Consider the following 20,934-nt stretch of genomic DNA (forward strand, 5'->3'; position numbering starts at 1 on the left):
TTTTTCTTAGAAATAAAAAAAAATAGACTTGAATGGGGAAAATAGTAAAATAGCCAAAGCGCCTGTAGAATAAATCAGAATTCTGTTACCACACCACTGTGACATCATACCCAATTTGTCTTGCTAATCACATCATATTAGCAACTGTATACAAGACGGGTATGATCAGGTAGCTTGAGTCAAATCCTCAGGGAGGAATAGAGAACGAAAACTCTGGTAGCAATTGCATATTCAGTGCTATGAAAGGAACTGATACTGGAGCCATGGCAACAATTTTCCTCTTTATCCAAATGTCTGAAAATGGTAACTTTTCAAAAATGTCCAAAATCAACATGGAGCAAGAAGGAAAATGGTAACGCAAAAGCCAATGCAGTCAAGAGCTGAGAACAGTTGTGCAGCTTAGTTTAGCAACTCAACCTCGCAAGCCTCCCAAATAACACAGGGTGCAATCTCATAGCTTGGACCACCCTGCTTCACAAATTCTGCTGTAAATTAGTCTACTAAGTATATTTGTTTGACAACCCACAAAAATACTCATAAAGCTGTTGTTTCAGAAAACAAAAAATGAAGATTGCTGATTTTCAATGGGTGAAAAGTTTCCCAAAAATACATTTTTTAAAAAGGTTAGGGCCAGGTGAGGTGGCTCAAGCCTGTAATACTAGCAATTTGGGAGACTGAGGCAGAAGGATTGCTTGAAGCCAGGAGCTCTAGACCAGACTGGGCAACAAAGGGAGAGTTTGTGCCTAAAAAAACAAAACAATAACAAAAACACAACTTAGGCAGAGGTGGTGGTACATGCCTGTGGTCCCTGCTACTCAGGAGGCTAAGGTAGAAGGATCCCTTGAGCTCAGGAATTTGAGGCCTGCAGTAAGTCATGATCCCACCACTCCAGCCTGGGTGATAGGGTGAGACCTGGTCCAAAGACAAACAAAAAAAGCCTAGGAAGTTCAAAATACATTATGGATTTTTAGTTTTTTAACTTTGTAGATTAACTTTCATTTCATTCAAGCCTTAAAGCATGCCTCCCTCTTGCCTCCCATTTTAGATGAAAAAGACTACCACAGAGTCCTCTTGACTGGCCAAAGTCACATGCGAGGGGAACCCGAGCCCATAGCCAAGGCCTGCAGTCCACCAGGCAGCCTATGCCCAGGGTCAGTTTTGGTCCACAGTGAGACCCTGATGGCCGCCACCACACGGGTAGGACAGACTCCTCTCCTGCAGGATTGCACATACAAGATTGTCACATCGTATCCTCCACATCCAAGGGGCTGAACTGAGCATTTACCACGAAAGGTGAATGTTGTAAAGGGACAAATAAATCACGCCTGGAAGTTCTCAAAAGCTCGGAGATGCAGCAGCAGACCACAGCTGGAAGTTGTCTGGACTCTTGGCTGGAAGTGGCTGCTGCGGGTTTCTCAGAGGAAGGGAAGGAAGTCCCAGCCCTCCTGCAGGTTCAAGAGGCCTCAGGTTATCCTCAAACTCACCGCCCCCCTCCCCGTCAACCTTCTGGCCCCCTGCATCCGTGAAGCCCAGCTTCACACAGGCGATGAGGAGCAGCGGGTAGATCGGAACCCTGGGCCTTTCCTGAGAGTCCCCTAGCAGTAGAAGCCCGTGATCTTGTTCTCATCAGTGTCACAAAATGGACCAAACTTATGCTGCAATCCAGCCTGCACCCCTGCCTGACCCCAGTTCCAGATGGTGAAGATCACACAGTGTGTGAGGACAAGAAAGTGGGCACGGCAGGCCAGATGGTGGCCTCTAAGACAGAGTGTGTGGTCGTGTGCTGGTGGTAGCAGTGAAGGAGGAGGCTCTGCTCCACTCCAACAACCCCACTGACCTTTCTGAAGTGGTCCGAGAAAAAACAGCAGGTCTTCTGGCAGCCCTGCAAGAGGGAAAGAGAAGCATCCACTGTTACTGGTGGGTTCGCTGCAAGTTGTTCATTTTTCATTCCTATGATTTAATCTAAAAGCAAACAATTTCAGTGTTAACTAGAAACTCAGCCCCCCAGATGATTTCCAAGAGAATAGGTACATATATGATATATATTTCATTGCGCATATCTTTAATGACTCTCCCAGCACATTGCAAATATATTTCTTAATTTTCATACATGATTCCGAGGTGGCCAGAGAATAAAACAGAAACTGAAATGGGTAATAGACTTCCACTCACACATTGTTGACTAGAGTAAGAGGGAAAGTGGGGAGCCTCTTTTAGATTTCTCTGGGAGGTTAGAAGCAGATGGAGAAATCCTTGAGGCATAGACATTCGGAAGTAGAATGTGGGAAAGATTTGAGAAGGACAATTTTTCATACTTTTAATTAAACAAATGATAAATCAGAAGAGCAAATATAGCTGCCAAAAAGAGAATGTGCAGTCTTGGGAGTAGAGGCTGCTTGTTTTTATGTTGTTGCCTTAACAAAACAAAACAAACAAGCCGATTTGACAGAAATTCTAAACGTTCAGTGTCTATCGTGGAAGTACGTTTTTCCAGACCCATCCCAGCAGTAGCTTTCATGCATTAAATGCTGTCTTGTATTCTTCAGCAGCTCGGGCATATTTAAATCAGAGGAGTAGAAAAAAACCTCATTTTGGGACCATGGTCCCATTCCCGCTGGTGGTAACTGTAGTCCATGCCATACACATTCAGACTGCAGCTGTTTCTAAGGGGTTATCATGGGACTTCTGGTTGTAGAAAGAGAACAAGGACATGTGCATTGTGCTCCAAAATGTCATCTATCACTGTTAATATATTTCAGGAAGTAAGGCTGTAAACAGCGTGCAGAATGGCAATGGGAATTTTTTTTTTTGAAATCAAGAAAAATATTCATGTGACATCCAAGACCACCAAGTAAAATGACCTGATTATTGCTTCCTACAAACTTGTCTTTGGTGTTCAAGCTGGAGTTGCCTTTTTCAATTCAATCCAGCTTTTGATCTGCTACCAACCCTTCCTATTCTTCTAGGGTCTCTGATCCCTTTTCTTAGTGATATTTATGTGCTATACGAAAGCAATTATTCAACAGCACATCTCTGGAGTTGAGGAAGGCAACATCTCATCTTTCACTATATCTTGCAAAGGCTCAAGTCTACTCCAAATGAGTAAAAAATCACTGTCTCAAAACCAGAAATCTGGAGCCTTAAAGACCATGACCCTTTATTGGACTAACTCGAATTTTTGTTTACTTTGGTATATCTAGATGTAATTTTTTGAAAAGCCATAGGCTGGGAGTAGTGGCTCGCACCTGTAATCCCAGCACTTTGGGAGGCTGAGGCAGGAGGATTGCTTGATCCCAGGAGTTTGAGCCAGGATAGCATAATAAGTTCCCCAGCTCTACAAAAAAAAAATGAAAAAATTAGCTGGGCATGGTGGCACACACCCATAGTCTCAGCTACTTAGGAGCCTGAGGTGAGAGGATCACTTGAGCCTGGGAGGCTGTGGCTGCATTTAGCCATGATTGCACTACTGCACTCCAGCCTGGGTGACAGAGTAAGACTTTGTCCCGAAAAACAAGCAAAAATAAATAAAAATAAAAACAAAAAAAGCAATATAAAGAACTTAAATAATAGCAAATGTATCATTAAAAAAAGTCAGGTATACTTCCCTCAACACTGCTCCCCCGAGAAAACCTAACAGATTGATGCAGTCTTGCAAACTCCTTTCAATTCTTATAAGAATATCTGTGCCTTGTCCAAATCTCTCTATATTTTAAGACTAAATGGGATCAGAGTGTTTCAAAATGTGCTTTTTTAAACTTCATATAAATAGAATGCTTTCTATATTAGAACATAAAAAAGTATTTCATTTTTAAACTTTTATAATGTCACATTGTAGGAATATGCTATAATTTATTTAACCAGCTCTCTATTGATGAATATATAGGTTCCTTTTTCAGTGTTATTGTAACTACAGCAACAATATAATGTGTGTACATTTTTGTTTAAAAATTGCTGTTTCTCAGATTATGAAAATAGTATGTGTTCACACTAGAAAATTCAAGGAACACAGACAATTATAAATAAGAAGATTAAATACACCTTGAACCCTACCACTAAAATATAAACACTGGTAATGTTGTGGCATATAGTCACTTAGTCTTTTATCTGGGCAAGAGAGTTAGAGGCATGGCTGCTTGTATTATGCTTCTTTTTGTTACTACATTGAGATACACCAGATGTACCAAATACTGTTGATAATCTAATGTGCATTTTACCCTTTTTCTTTACTAAAGGAATTCAACTCTGCAGTAAAGCAACATTCCCAGCAAAAAACAATGTTTCCCAGTTATTTGAAGATTCTGGATGAATGAGATGGAAGGGAAAGTTTATTGGAGATTTCAGGCAACATCTTGCTTTCTTTATTATTTCCTTTTTCTTTTCCTGGGAGCATGCATGTGAGTCTGGATGTGGAACAGCTACCTTGTGACCATGAAGTGACAAGCATGAGGACAAAATCACGGGCTAAGAGAGGTAGAATGGAAAGACAGAAGGATCCTAGGACCTGGATGATGACAGGAAAACATTGCAGAAGCTCAAGAGGTTCTACCTTCATATTTTTGATAATATGAGGAAAATAAAATCCTATTTGAAAACGCTATTATAATCAGGATTCTAGTATATAAAAATAAACATAATATCTGATATTCATTATATGCAAACTTTTAAAATCCTACTTTATTCATTTGACATTACATTGTGAGCATTTCCTGGTGACATCAAATATTTCTTAAAAGGATAATTTTTAATTGCTGTATAATATCTGCTCTGTTGTGGTCCAACAACTGCTCTGTAGTCAGTATCAATGATAATTAGAAAACAGGAGGTCGGTCAGGTACAGTAGCACATGCCTATAATCCTAGCACTTTAGGGGGCCAAGGCTGGTGGATCCCCTGAGATCAGAAGTTTGACACCAGCTTGATCAACATGGCAAAACTTCGTCTCTATGAAAAATACAAAAATTAGCTGATATGGTGGCAGATGCCTGCAATCCCAGGTACTCAGGAGGCTAAGACAGGTGAATCACTTGAACCCAGGAGGTAGAAGTTGCAGTGAGCCAATATCATGTCACTGCACTCAGGCCTGGGCAACAGAGTAAGACTACATCTCAACAAAAAAAGAAAGAAAGAAAACAAGAAATTAAGTTCATTCAGCCTTGGCAACACAGGAAGACCCTGTCTCTAAAAAATAATAAAATAATAAATTTAATATTCTTTAAAAAAAATAGAGAAGTTGAAATTTTCATAAGAGCAGCCCTTTCTTCAGCATCTTGGCCCCACTTCCCATTCTGGAGTTTTTAAGGACTTGGTTTTATAGGCATATCTGATTTTTGTGATAGTCACCATGGAACTATTATTTCTGAACTCTAAATCAAAGTTCATTAAGCACTGAGAAAATTCCACAGATGAGCAGTTAGCTGATTCTAGTGGATAAGATGACAAGCTAATATTTTAAGGTTTTAACTATTTTTATCTTCATATATTCTGCCCTTTTCTTTCCTTCCATCTAAGTAGGCAGCTGGCTCTGTTCTCACTGTCTTGGGGAAAAGAGGTAAGGTGACTCAGAAAAAAACCGTAAGTGCAAGAGCAAGTTCAGAGATTCAAGAGATCTAATCCCACAAAGGAAGAAATTCCACAGGCACTGAGGATGTTTAAAATATAGAAAGGGAGAAGGCTTTTCCTCAGACTAGAAATGGATTCTTTCAAGCTGGGCAGGAGGAGTGCAGAGAATCAAGTAAATTTCATTTCTCGGCTGTCTAGCAGGGAAGCATCAAGATCCTAGAAAGCAACAGCTGTTAGGTGCATCTTGACAGGCAGGTCTGTCTATATGCAGTGTTAGCAAAGATTCCTGAGCCCCAAGAGCAGTAGAAAAGCAGCCAAGGACCTCTGACTTGAAGGGACTCTGTGAACCAGGAGACTGGACATCTCAGCAGCTATCTATTTATACCTCTGATTAACAACTATATGTGTGTCCCTTCATTACTGTGATTTACCCCATATCCCCCAACACCTTGGCACCATATAAAACCTCAAATGCATGGCATTGCTATATTAAGGAGTACACCATTAGGGCTCAGACTCTGAAATATAGATGTTAGAGAAATAGTTATATTTTTGCATAACAATGATTGAAGCCTGAGATTCACACATGCTGCAACAATGTTAAGGATGAGCTTTTTATTGTGCAATGATTCACTATGATGTTTTTGCTCTCGCCAAGAAAAAAGCCATTCCAATAAAATAAAATTTATCTCACACTTATAAAAAGCACACCCTTGAATAGCTTTATCTTAAGATTTTGGCATTAGCTTCCATGCCAATTCGTATCCACATTCAAGGCTACATAGAACTACACCCCAACAAAAGCTAATTTCAGGATGTTTAACTTATCAGCCAGCTCTACCACAGTTTAAAATTATGATGCCAGGAAATATGATTATTTCAAATTTGAAAAGAATATTACCAAGCCACACCTTTCTAAAAATTTTATTAGCATATGACTCTTTGCTGAACAAGGAAGATGGGAAATGTAGTTGCATTCACAAAGAATGTGTGGAGACTGCCAAGAAAGCAAATAATTTTTGGAAGTCACCCTTATTTGGAAATATTCTAGTTATAGAGCTATGGTTTTTTAAACAAAACCATTCACCATATCCCCTTTTGAAAACATGTCTTTCTGAAATATAGGAAAATAATCAAATAGTGTTCTTCTATGATTTACTTGAAAACAACTAAGGTTAAAAGCAAAAAAAAAAAAAAAAAAAAAAAAAAGGACAAATCCCGCCAAGAACTGCAAGTAGCTTCCTGTAGGCATTGTGATGTAGTGGAAAAAGCAAAGTGTCTGGAGTCACACAGACTGGAGTGCAGTCTAACTGCACTCAACTAGTTGGGTGACCTTGGGCAAGTAACTTTATCTTCTCTATAATTCACCTGTAAAAATAATTAAATTATATTAAATGAGAAAACATATGTGAAAGTGCCTATTGAAGGATATTCTCTCTGTAAGACTTAAGGAAAAGCATAATACAGTCAAAAGTGCATGTCTTAGTAAATGCACAAAAGTATTTAGATGAGTTCTAAAAGAAATTGAACAGCAAAATGGCATAAACTGTTACTTAGCCACATGCAAAATTAGAAACTGGAGTGAGACACATTGAAATAAATCCCACTTATTCTACTTCAAATGGATCCTATAAAGATCCTTTTTAGTCACTAGTTGCCTTATGAAATTTGCTATAAGCAAGACTTGTAGAAATTCTAATGTTCTAGTAAAATGCTAGATCTTGCTATTTCTAAGGGAACTATGAGAATAAGATCAATGAAAAATGAGTATCAGCAGTGTCTCCTCTTTTAGCCAGAGAAAAATATTAGCTCAAGTCCAAAGGCAGCAGATGAGGTGACTTTGAGTACACTGAAGATGCTAGGGTTGATGGCAAGTTTATAAAGTAGCTACCCTATCAAGTCATTCTCTCAGTTGTCCAATAATTTCATGATGGGCTGGGCACAGTGTCTCACACCTGTAATCCCAGCACTTTGGGAGGCTGAGGCAGGAGGATCACTTGAGGCCAGGAGTTCCAGACCAGCCTGGACAACATGGGGAAACCCTGTCTCTACAAAAGAAAAACTAGCTGGGCGTCCTGGTGTACCTCACACCCCAGAGGCACTTCAGCCATCAGAGCAGCTGGTAGTTCCAGTTTGAGCCCAGGAGACCAAGGCTACAGTAAGCCCTGATGGCACCATTGCACTCCAGCCCAGGTGACAGAGTGAGACCCTGTCTCAAAAATAATAGTAATAATAATTTTATTACATCCTTTGGCTGTATTGAAATTATTCTGTTAAGAAACCTCTACTCTAGGTGTTATAACCAAGAAGTCAGTAAAGTATGGGACATAACCCAAACTCAGCCTGCTGTGCTTTTGTAAATAAAGTTTTATTTGAACACAGTCATGCCAGTTCAGCTATGCAGTGTTAGGTATGATTTTGCACCACAACAGCAGAATTGAGTAGCTGTGACAGACTGTGTAATCCACAAAGACTAAAATATTTCATGTTTGGACCTTTACAAACAAAAAGTGCCAACTCCTGATCTAAACCCTAACAATCCACTTGCTACCTAAAATCAAAGGCAATATATTTAACCTATGAAATATTTTTATTTTAAAACATGGCCATGTTAACACTATCTGTAGATTGCCTGGGAGAAAATCTTTGAGCAGAGTGAGAGTCCCCTTTGTGCGCCTTGCACATGCTTACTACTTTTCCAGAATAATAGAAGTTAGCAGTGTGGCACCCAGCATTAAAAAAAATTTGCCAAATCGTGATTCAGTGTGGCTGTAAACTTTGTGTTAAAACAAAGGCATGTGGAAGCTAATCTGCAGTTAGCTGCTTTTATTTCATTATCTTATTTAAACAAACCCAAGTATAGCCGAAGTCAGCTATGGAGGAGGTCTACCAATCTCTTAGGAGATTTGCTCTGAAGCAATACGCCTGAAACATATTAGCTATCCAACATTCTTTGTAAATATTTGAAAATGTTGAGAATCATAGCAATGATATCTCTTGGAATACTGAGCAATGAGCCACAGCGCTGTTGCATTTCAGAAACCTTCCTCCCAAATCAAAATTGACAATCAGTCTGATTCAGCCCATAGCTCATCCTCCCAAATAATGCGGTTTGAAAGATAAGAAATCTGAATGAAGTAAAATAATGGCTGAAATAACTTGAAAAACAGATAGAAGACTGGAAAAAGGGCAAAATCTTCACTCTAAGTAAGCAAAGTCTTCAAGATGGATCCAAGCTACCACAAGTAATTCAAAAGCTGTAACTTACTTGTGTCCAAGGGTCTTTGATCTAAGAAGCTGGAGTGGAGAAAGTCAAAAAGATTAGTCTGGCTTCCTTTGTTCTTCATGGACATGTTCCAAGGTAAAGTTCAAACTAATGTTAGTCTTGGTTATTTAATTTTATTATGCATACAACAAAAATAAAGCAGTCTCCATATTTTCCCCAATAAGTTGCAGGTTTAAAATATATTTTCAAATAAAACTGATAGGAGTGGGGGGAACTTCCTTTTCAAAATGGAATCTAAATCAAGGCCAGTAAAGTTTGTAGTCTGGTTACTGAGGAAGATGAATTTCTTTCTTTTTCTTTTCTTTTGAGACAGAGATTTGCTCTTTGCTCTTATTTGCCCAGGCTGGAGTGCAATGGTGTGATCTCAGCTCATGGCAACCACTGCCTCACATTTTCAAGCAATTCTCCTGTCTCAGCCTCCCGAATAGCTGGGATTACAGGCATGTGCCACCATGCCCAGATAATTTTGTATTTCTAGTAGAGACAGGGTTTCTCCATGTTGGTCAGGCTAGTCTCGAGCTCCTGACCTCAGGTGATCCGCCCCCCTCAGCCTCCCAAAGTGCTGGGATTACAGGCATGAGCCACTGCACCCGGGGAAGGTCAAATTTTAAATGGTAAATTAGTATATCTTTAGCAATAAAGCAACATATAATGACATAGTTTGCTACATTTCACAGATAGTTCTTACTTGATTCTAAATCTGGTTCTACCATTTGGTTGCTAAAGAACTTCACTTCTCAGTTTTTACCTGGGAGAGGAAAAAAAAAAAAAACAGAATGAAAGCTATTCCTAGAATAATGTGGTAACTTGAGAACTGTAAGTTCTAAGTTGTGGTACAGGTATATACTTATCCTTTTGAAGGAAAAGGAAAGGAGGCTTTTCCGCAGTCCCTGGATTTTTTTGTAAATATGCTTTGAAACAGGGTGTCAGGGCAAGGCACTAGAGCAAGTCTCATGACACCAGGAGCCCCACACTTGGGTCAGCAATTATTTCGAAGAACCCAAGTAATGAAATACAACCAGGTTAACAGCGATGTAGTGACACATTTATTCCACCCACAGGCTCAGGGACAGGGAGAAATGGCTGAATAGTTACAGAATGTGCATGTGCCTTTAAAGATGAGTAGAGTACTTTCAGCCAGAACTGATGAGGGGCCTTGGACCATGTCCACCAGAAAGGTGGAAATGAAAACTGAAACACTAAAGACAGAGAACTGGAATGCTACTGAGTTCCCCCAGGGTCTGCAATTATGGTAAATTTCCTTTTGCCAAAAGTAAAAAGGAAGAGGTCTTTTTAGGAGGCTCTGTCAAATCATCATCAGGAATTGGCCAATTTTTTTTTTTTTGAGACAGAGTCTCGCTTTGTCGCCAGGCTAGAGTGCAGTGGCACCATCTTGGCTCACTGCAACCTCCTCTTCCCGGGTTCAAGCAATTCTCCTGCCTCAGCCTCCCGAGTAGCTGGGACTACAGGCGTGCACCACAATGCCCAGCTAATTTTTTGTATATTTTTAGCAGAGACAGGGTTTCACCATGTTGGCCAGGATGCTCTCGATCTCTTGACCTCGTGATCGTCCCACCTCAGCCCCCAAAGTGCTGGGATTAGGAATTGGTCGATTTTAACCTACACACAGTGGCAAGGGAAAGCAGAGGACTTTTAAATTATAAACCAGATCACGTTACTCTCTTGTCCAATCGCTTTTTGAATTAAGTTTAAAATCCTAATTGTGAGCCAGTATGGCCCTACATGTTTTTTATTCTATCTACCTCTACCTCTCTGACCTCATGTTCCACTGTTTTGTATATGCTGTTCTAGCCATACTCTTCTCCTATCCATTTCTAGAATATGCTAAACTCATTCATACTTCAGAACCTTCAGAGGGGCTGCCGCCTTGTCCCAGAAAGCCCTTTCCTGGGAACTTTACATGGTTTACTCCTTCACTACATTAATGTCTCTACTCAAACTTCACTACCTTCAGTGCCTAGCAATGTCTTACACACAATAATTTATTTTTTCTAGTTTTTCTATTTTACATATTTTAAAAAATTGAAACAGTGTCTCACTCTGTCACTCAATCTGGAGTGCAGTGGCACGATCACAGTTCATTGTAGCCTCAACCTTCCAGGCTCAAGTGATTTTTCCCATCTCAGCCTCCCAAGGACCTGAGACTACAGGTACACACCACTATGCCTGGATACTTTTTAAAATTTTTTGTAAAGACAGAGTTTTCCTTTATTGCCCAAACTGGTCTCGAACTCCTCAGTTCAAGCAATCCAACCACTTTGACCTCCCAAAGTTCTGGGATTACAGGCATGAACCACAGCACCTGACCAATAATCAACATGTATCTGTAAAACTGAATGGAATTCGATTTTCCAAACTAGAAGGCACAGGTTCAAATCCTACCTTGGTATAAATATTCTTTGTTCGGTACAGACTTGCTATAACCTATGTGGAACACAGGAAGGTAGAAAACATTAATTTCAAGTGCCAGGTTAAAATTATTTTGAAAAATAAAATCAGTTGCCCTATGGTTCGACATGTAAACGGCTGCAGCAAAACAGAAATTGAAAAAGAGAGTAGGCTGGGCATGGTGTCTCAAATCTATAATCCCAGCACTCTGGGTGGCTGAGGTGGGAAGACTGCTTGAGCCTAGGAGTTCAAGACAAGCCAGGGCAACATAGTAAGAATCTGTCTATACACAAAGTAAAATTAGCTGGGTGCAGTGGCATGCACCTGTAGTCCTAGCTATTCTGGAGGCTGAGATGGGAGGATCATGCGAGCCTGGGAGGTCAAGACTGCAGTGAGCTGTGACGGTAACACTGCACTCAAGCCTGGGCAACAGAGTGCAACCCTGTCTCGGTTAATTAATTAATTAATTTGTACTTAAGATATAAAGTTTAAAATAAGATATACCCCATGTTAAGATATTATGACACCAAAACTGTACTTTCTCAACTCCAACATTTTCAAAAATCTTTAAAATTTTTCCAAGGTTAAAGGCAAGTAAGAAATATTTCACATTTCAGAGCCAGTTATCCTTGAAAATTATGGACATTATTTCTTTTTCTGTTGATCAGAGAATGGGCTGATTGCCATAAGTTACCATGTGACACAGGAAGGAAAAAGGAGTTTGGCAGTGAAATGCTCTATTTATAACTCATTATTTAATTTTAAATGTGAGATGAGAAATGATAGAGCTATATCATGAGTCTTCTCAAAATTAGATATTCATTTTTGACCTGTAAATGCCTGAGTTACAGGGCTGGATTAAGCCCTATAGAGGCACTAAGCCATGAAAAGATTGCAGTGCCTTCGCTTCATATGTAATTTAGAATTTAAAAGATATGCTATAATGCATAGGACAGTACACTAAAAAGTTCATTTTACTGTATAATTTTAACAATAAAATAATGATATACTATATACTAAGTAAACAGAAATTTAAGCTATATTTAGGTTTTTGCCATAATGACTGTCTCAATGCTTTGCATAAAATAATAAACTCCAAATTCTCCCGCCCCCCCAAAAAATGTTTATGCCCCAGGTTTGTGATCAAGTGCTCTATATTGGGTAAAACCAGCACTGTATGAGAGAAGTTTCCCACAGCCTCCTCTTAGCTTTACAATTTTTTTTTTTTTAGAGATGGGGTCTTGCAGCTCCAGCTGGAGTGCAGTGGCACGACCACAGCTCACTGCAGCCTCAAACGATGGGATCAAACGATTCTCCCACCTCTGACTCCCGAATAGCTGGGACTGCAGCCGCACCACCATGCTTGGCTGGCTTTAGAATCTTAAGGACAATATTTCTTTAGAGCAATTCAGAAACGAGGAACATCCAAGAATAAGTTTTCCTTGAGTAGAAATGCAAAGGATAAAGCTCTTCCAATGGCTACCAGTATAGGCCTTCTGTAAACCTAGAGAAGCCAGGTGCTAACATAGTATGATTTCAGGAGCACACTGTGGGTAATTTGGTTCTCCTGACCTGTATTTCTCACCTTGTAGTCAAGCCTCATGTCTTTTGTTCAGAAGAAATGAAGAGCTAAACTGGGTCAAGGCATTCTGTTTTGTCAGAGGAATAACATCTGTATGGATGAGGAATTGGTTTATATAACTAAAAGTTATTCCTTTGCCATCAAGCCAAAAGCTGGACATAAGAATGGCCAACTAGAGCAGAGATGAGAATGAGACAAAGGGAAAGCTGGGATATGATTCATATTGAATTTCATTTATATGGTTTTTTAAAGTTGTGTTTAGGTGTAGTGAAGTTTTAATACCAAGATATTTTTAGGGGATGGTCTAGATCATGAACAAAAATACTCTTACATATGTCAAATCGCTCAAAGGACCAGGTGCATGGCTGGCAAATACCCGGTGGAAAAAAAGCAGGAAAGCAGCAGCAGAGATTGAAAGGCACTCTGTTTAGGAAAGAACTGATCAACAGGGTGGAGGAGGAAGCAAAGAAGCAATTCAAGCTGTGTGGCCTGATTAATTTTTCTGTTGTGGAGGCTGAGTGCATGAGACAGATTCTTCCATAAGCTTTCAAATAGGAAGAGACTGAGCAATTCAGGATCAACACAGCCAAGTGCTGCAAGATACTTGAAGTACTAAGATCCTCTTTCTAAGATAGTTAATAATGTAAACTGGGGGCAAAGACGGAGTTTCGAGCCTTGATTGTATTCGTAGAAGTCTAACTCAATAGCTAGAAAGTAGAAACAGCCCAAATACCCATCAACAGACAAATGAATGAACAAACTATTATATATACATACAATTTAATATGATCCAACCGTATAAAAAGAATGAACTACTGATACATGCTGCAACATGGATGAACCTGGAAAATAGTATGCTAAGTGAAAAAAGTTAGTTGAAAAAACCAACCACATAGTGTATGATTCTATTTATATGAAATGTCCAGAATGGGCAAATTTGTACGAAAACTCTATTAGTGGTTGCCAGGAGCTGGGGCAATGGAATTGAGGAGCAACTACTTAATGGGTATGGGGTTTCCTTTCCAGGTGATGAAAACCATTTGGAAGTAGTTAGTAGCAGTGGGTGTACAATATTGTGAACCACTGAATTGTTCCTTTTAAAATGGTTAATTTTATGTGAATATCACCTAAATGAAAAAAGTTTTAAGTCTTACTGAAATCACAGGAGGTTCTAAATCTAACTTTTATTATTCAAGATCACTTAGTTATTTTAAGCTTGAGTTACATTACAATCAGAAAATAATATTTTAAAATTAATGAGAATAGTTGCTAATTATTTTTAAATATTTCTATTTCCATATGCCTTATTATATGCTTTGATGGATAATGTATGAATAAAGTATATGTATAAACAGTGGTTATTTAAAATACTTAATGACTTGTGCAGCATGTACACTGACAAATCAGATACAATACCAGCTGCCAACAACTGTTGATAGGCAAACGTTCTACTTACGGTATTTCTGATAATCAACTTAATGGGAAGTTTAGCTGAGCAAACAATGAAACCATAACCAAGATACCACAGTCTTCCCTATGACAATGAGTCTGATCTATAAACCTAGTATCCAGGAGGAAATAAATAGGTACACAGGCACTAATATTAAAAGCCATGCCACATGTTTGTGAAGTGTTATTAGTGAATTGTGCTTGACTGTTTATATGGCCTAGTATTTTTCCCTGCATAGTCTGTTACAGGGAAAATCATTAGGCTGTATGTCATGCCCTACATTCTATTGTGAAATGCAGTCAACTAATGCCAGGGAATGACATTTGCAGAATGTTGTCCGGAATTGGAACATAAGAACATGCCACATACAGCTGAAGTGATATATCTGGATTCAATGTTTGTATCTCCCCAAAGTCATATGTTAAAGTCCTAATTCCCAATGTGATGGTATTTGGAAATGAAGCCTTTAGGAAATAATCAGGGTTATATGAGGTCCTGGTGGTGGTAGGATCCTCATGATGAGATTAGTGCCCTTATAAGCTCTTACCAGAGAGCTCACTTACTCTCCCCATGTGAACACAGAGAAGAGGTCATGTGAGCACACAGCAATGTGTTGGGCCACCTACAAGCCCAGAGAAGAGGCCTCAGAACGAAACCTACCTTGCCCTTCACCTTCAGCCTAGACTTCCAGCCTCCAAAACTGTGAGAAATACATGTCTGTTGTTTAAGCCACCCAGTCTGTGGTATTTTCTTATGGCAGCCTGAGCAGACAAAGTCGTAAAGACTTCAATTTGAAAATTTTTCTCCTCTATATGAGTTTTTATATTTCTTGTTTTTGAAGTCAAAGAAGGAATCCTACCCCCATCCTGAAGGCATTCTGGTGTATGGCTCCTTTTTCTACATTACTTTCTTGGTTATATTAAACATGAAGTACCTTAATGTGGTAAAAGGACAACAGATAGTTTACCATTCATCCAAAGAATAATGAATAAAATAAAGTGATCTCGTTCCATGTTTTTGCAATTCTAACTGAATATGTATATGTTTATTACTGAAAAGTTGTAAATAATATAAGGGTTGAGTTTTTTGATTAGTAAAGTTGTTTAGGAACATTGAGGTTTCAGTTTATTCAGTAAATAGATTTGAAGAAGCTTGTTTGAACTTTTCTAACTTATTAGTGAATAGTTCACTGCTTGGCTTGAATGTTTACATGGCCTAGTATTTTTCCCTGCATAGTTTGTGAGAGGGAAAATCATTAGGCTGTATGTCATGCCCCACATTCTGTTGTGAAATTCAGTCAACAAATGCCAGGGACATCCACAGACCTTTGTCTGGGATCAGAAAACAACAACGTGCCACATAGGGCTGAAGTGATATATCTGTATTCCTTCTCTTCATCTTTTCTTCTGTCCTTGTTTGTCTCATACAAATACATTTATGGTATGACTCCTATGGTTAAGACTCGTATTCAGCTGGGCATGGTGGCTCATACCTGTAATCCCAGCACTTCGGGAGGCTGAGGCAGATGGATCATGAGGTCAGGAGATGGAGACCATCTTGGCTAACATGGAACCCTGTCTCTACAAAAAAAAAAAAAAAAATTAGCCAGGCATGGTGGCTAGTGCCTGTAGTCCTCCAGCTACTTGGGAGGCTGAGAATCCCTAGAACCTGGGAGGCAGGAGAATCCCTAGAACCTGGGAGGCAGATGTTGCAGTGAGCTGAAATTGCACCACTGCACTCCAGCCTGGGCAACAGAGAGAGACTGTGTTTAAAAAAAAAAAAAGACTTGTATCAAGATAAATTGATTTGTAGCAGTCTGATCAGGGAAATACTAATTCCACTTAATCTACATAGCTCAAAATAAGTTGCCATGAAAAAGAAAAGAATGAAAGTCTTTATACTTGTTTCGTCTCTTACATCTTTAAAATCCAGTTCTCCTTATATAAGAAACAAAGCAGCATTTTAGCCAAAATTTATGGAAGGTAGACTTGCTGTATTTAAAACAATGTTGTTTTCATATAGGTTTCTGAAAATCTCTGAAATGTACTGATTTCTAACCTCCCTAAAAATGAGTACTTTTCTAGTAATGTTTTAGATGTCATTCATTCTGCATTTCAAAATATTATTTACGTGGCATAATGTAGTAACAAATAGAATCAAATGCCTGGCTATTACATTTTTTGAAAATTTCTATAAACTTTTACAATCTGGAAAAATCAAGTTGGAGATAATTCAGCAATAAGTAGAATGTGGATCTGGGAGAATATAGAGTCAGGTTCTCCATGCTGCATAGTAGACACCTAGCTGAAAGCAGCAGCCAATGATATTTTAATATCTGTGGAAAAGGCCATGTAGAAAATGAAATAAAATTGAAGGATCCAATCAAATGAAATGAATGTGAATACAGTATAATGTACAAAAATAGAACTAAAAGATATATGGTTTATGAGGCTCAATGAAATGCATTCATTCAGAGGAACATTTTAACTTTCATTTGCATTACCCTTCAACCAGTCAAACTGTTGTGTGGCTTTTAAGTTAGCATACTTATCTTCACAGACACAATTGCAAACATTCTGTTCCATTTTCTAAGTATTAATTATTATAAAATAATAAATTTGGCATGGATTTTAATAACATTTTAAAAGGATACTTTTAGGCCAGGGGTTGTGGTTCACGCCTATAATCCCAACACTTTGGGAGGCCAAGGCAAAAGGATCACTTGGGCCCAGGAGTTAGAGACTAGCCTGGGCAACATAGTGAAATGCCATCTCTACAAAATATGCAAAAATTTGTCAGGCAGGGTAGCACACACCCACAGGCTGAAGTGGGAGGATCACTTTAACCCAGGAGGTCAAAGCTACAGTGAGTTGTGATCACACTACTGCACTTCAGCCTGGGCAATAGAATGAGTCATCACCCCCTCTGTAATCTCCCCGTCAACTAGCTTACCCCTTGCTTCATCTTACTTAAAAAACTCCAACGCTAGTTAAATCTGACATTCTGCCTCTTCCACACCTGTACCCTTGCTGCTGAACATAAATGGAGAAAGAAAAAAAGAAGACACTATTACATACAGTATCTCATTAAACTGGGAGATGGTTTGAGTAATGGAAGGGGCACTGGTTTTGGACTCGGTGAAAAGTTTTAGGGTTTAGATAAGTGATTTAACTATTCTAAATCTCCGATTCTCCATTCGTATAATGGCATGTACTTTTTAGAGCTGTTGAGAGTGCAATATAAATAAACCCATGAAAATGCTTTGTGCATACTAAGCACTGAAAAAATATAGATTTCTTTTCAAATGCCTCAATGATAAGTAAATTCAACTTTATTCTTTCAGAAGCATCACTGAAGATATTATATAAATTATTATCTATAAGTAATATTATTATTTTCCATACTTTTTATGCTTCTGCTTATACCACCCATTTATTACTGTTGTTTATCCTATCAGTTCTTTTTAAGATATTATTTTTTTACTAGTTTGATTTACCAGTGGAATTTTTATACTCAGAGGCTGCTGTTTCCTTTCTACTCCACCCCTCCTTTCTCTTCATCCCCTTTCTAGTATCTCTAGTCTTTCATCTGCTTTTACTCAAACCTTCATTTTTCTGAGTTACAGCCTCTGAAGCATGCGTAGCGTTTGACAGATTGTTTCATGGCTTTACCTTCCAGAGGAAAGGTAATATACAAACGAAGTGAGGTTGCACATTAGTGATGTGACTGGATTTCTTAACACACATGCCAGAATTTATATTTTCATATCCACTTGTCTGTAATGATATGACTATTAACATCGGTCTCAGGACACAAGTGTATTATGCCTAAGGAAGTTTGCGTGTATCCCAATTCAGGCGTAGCCTTCAACCTTCATTCTCCCTCAACCACCTCATGGTTTCCAAATTATTCATTACAGTGGTCAAATGCTGTAATCACCCCTTCAACTAGCTTACCCTTTGCTTCATCTTACTCACTTGAAAAAGCTCCAACACTAGTTAAATCTAACTTTCTGCCTCTTCCACACCTGTACCCTTGATGCTGAACATAGATGGAAGCAAGCAAATTAAATGCTGAATTGTAATCTTCAGTGTTGAAGGTGGGGCCTGATGGGAGGTAACTAGATCATGGAGTGGAGTTTGTTATGAATGTTTTACCACCATTCCCCATTAGTACTGTATAGTGAGTTTGTTTTCTTTTGTTTGATTTTTCCAGTGTCTCAAAGAATTATAGGACAAGGTTCATTCCATCTTTCTGTTCCACCATGTATAAAGTGGCAGTTTTGTCCTCTGCCATATTCTTCTTTCTTATGTTCACAAGATGATTGCTGCAGTTCCAGCCACAACATATAGCATAACTACAACCAGTGGAAGAAGAGACCATATTATCCTGTGAATAACTTTAAAGATTGAATAAACTATCGTAAAAAGTTCCCCACCAAAACATCCTCTCTCATATAATTAATGAAAATTTAGTTACATGTCCATACTGCAAACACTAACAAGGGGAAAGAGATTACTACCATTGGCTTAGACTAATCAAGATTTACTACCTAACAGGTGATGTGGTCATTTTCAGGTTTGTTGACAAGGAAGAAGGGGTGGTAGGTATTGAGTAGGTATCCAGCAGTGTCCATCACACTCTTCAGCAGCAAAAAAACTGTTATTTGACAGCATATTTCATTGTTTTTAATTGGCAAGCAATTCTGAAGACAACGCTCATGAATAAGAAAGATAGATGATCAATCTAAGCACAACCTTTCTCTCCTAGATCAGTTTCACTGTATGCTAAAGGCTTGCTACTTAAAGTGTGGTCCGTGGATTAGCATAATCAGGATAATCTGAGGACTTACTAGGAAAGAAGACTATGAGACTCAACAACAAACCTGCTGCTGTGGTTTAAACATTTGTGTCCCTTCCAAAATTTATGTTGAAACTTAATCTCCAATGCAAAATTATTAAGACATAGGGCTTGCCAGGTACAGTGGCTCATGCCCGTAATCCCAGCAATTTGGGAGGACAGCGTGAGAGGATATCTTAAGCCCAGGTGTCTGAGACCAACCTGGGCAATATGGTGAGACTCTGTCTCTATAAAAAATAAAATAAAATTAGTTGATCATAGTGGTGTGTGTCTGTAGTCTCAGCTACCTGGGAGGCTGAGGCAGGAGGAAGATGTGAGTCCAGGAGTTTGAGGCTGCAGTCAGCTGTGATTGTACCACTACACTCCAGCCTGGGCCACAGAGTGAGATCCTGTCTAAAAAAAAAAGGGTGGGGTCTTTAGGAGGTGATTAGGCCATGACAGCTCTATCCGTATGAATAGGAGTCATGCTTTATAAAAGGGCTGGAGGGAATTAACTAGATCCTTTTTCCTTCTGTCCTTTCTGCCATGTGAAGACACAGCATTTGTCTCCTCTGCAGCAAACAGTGTTCAAGGTGCCATCTTTTCTTTTCTTTCCTTTTTTTTTGAGACCGAGTCTCTGTCTGTGACACGGGATGGAGTGCAGTGGTGCAATCACAGCTCATTGCAGGATCAACCTCCCGGGTTCAAGCAATCTTTCTGCCTCAGCCTTCCAAGTAGCTGGGACTACAGGAACACACCACCACACCCAGCTAATTTTTTTATTTTTTATTTTGTTGAGACAAGGTCTTGCTTTGTTGCCCAGGCTGGTCTCAAACTCCTGAGCTCAAGTGGTCCTCTTGCACTGGCCTCCCATAGTGCTGAGATTACAGGCATGAGCAACTGTGCACAGCCTCAAGATGCTATCTTGAAAGTAAAGACTTGACCTTCACCAGACACTGAACCTGCTGGCAACTTGATCTTGGCCTTTCCAAAACTGTGAGAAACAAATTTCTATTATTATAAATTACCTAATCTCAGATATGTTGTTATAACAACACAAACAAATTAAGACCAACTACTGAATCAGAATAAATCTTAAGTAATACAGATTAAAAAGATGATTTTATGCATTTAAAGTTAAACTAAGCAACACTAGTCCTATTAGATGTCTCTTGGAAAAGTGTCATATCTAATAGACGACATATCATATATCTAATATAAAAAATGTATTTTTTAAAAATCTCTCAAAAATCATCAATAAAAGAAGAAAAGCCCAATATAATGTGGGAAAAATATTTGATCAGTCATTACATTGGAGAAGATATACAGATGGGAAATAAGCCCACGAAAATATACTCAACATCATTAATCATTAGAGAAGCACATGACAGTATATCAATACACATCTATTAAAATGGCTAAAATGAAAACACTGACCATACTCGGTGTGGTAAGAATCTGGAAGAACTGGAACTGCCTTGTACTGCTGGCGAGAATGCAAAATGGAGTAACCAATTTACACAACAGTTTGGCAGTTTTCTAAAAAATTAAACACACTAAAAGGTTAAACATACACTTCCCATATGATTCAACCATTATAGTAATATTTATCCAAGAGAACTGAAAACCTATGTCTCCGTAAAGACATGTACACTAATGTACAAAACCGTTTTATTTATAATAGCTAAAACATGGAAATATCCACTAATGAAAGAATGGATAAATATACTGTGGTATACCCATACAATAGACTTCCATATATTCAGCCATAAAAAGGGATGAACTACTGATAAATGTAACAACATAGAAA

At 38.8% G+C, this 20,934-nt stretch overlaps 1 protein-coding gene across 1 annotated transcript in view; it reads right to left on the reverse strand.

The window, feature by feature from the left end:
* LOC144581147 (uncharacterized) overlaps positions 1–20,934 on the reverse strand; it is a 206,818-nt gene that overhangs the window by 106,922 nt on the left and 78,962 nt on the right. The window contains exon 3 of the mRNA XM_078363602.1: positions 1,838–1,882. Coding sequence (XP_078219728.1) covers positions 1,838–1,882 — 45 coding nt within the window. The remainder of the gene's footprint in view (positions 1–1,837; positions 1,883–20,934) is intronic.

The sequence above is a fragment of the Callithrix jacchus genome, chromosome X, assembly GCF_049354715.1.
Source record: "Callithrix jacchus isolate 240 chromosome X, calJac240_pri, whole genome shotgun sequence".
In the NCBI taxonomy this organism is placed as follows: Eukaryota; Metazoa; Chordata; class Mammalia; order Primates; family Cebidae; genus Callithrix; species Callithrix jacchus.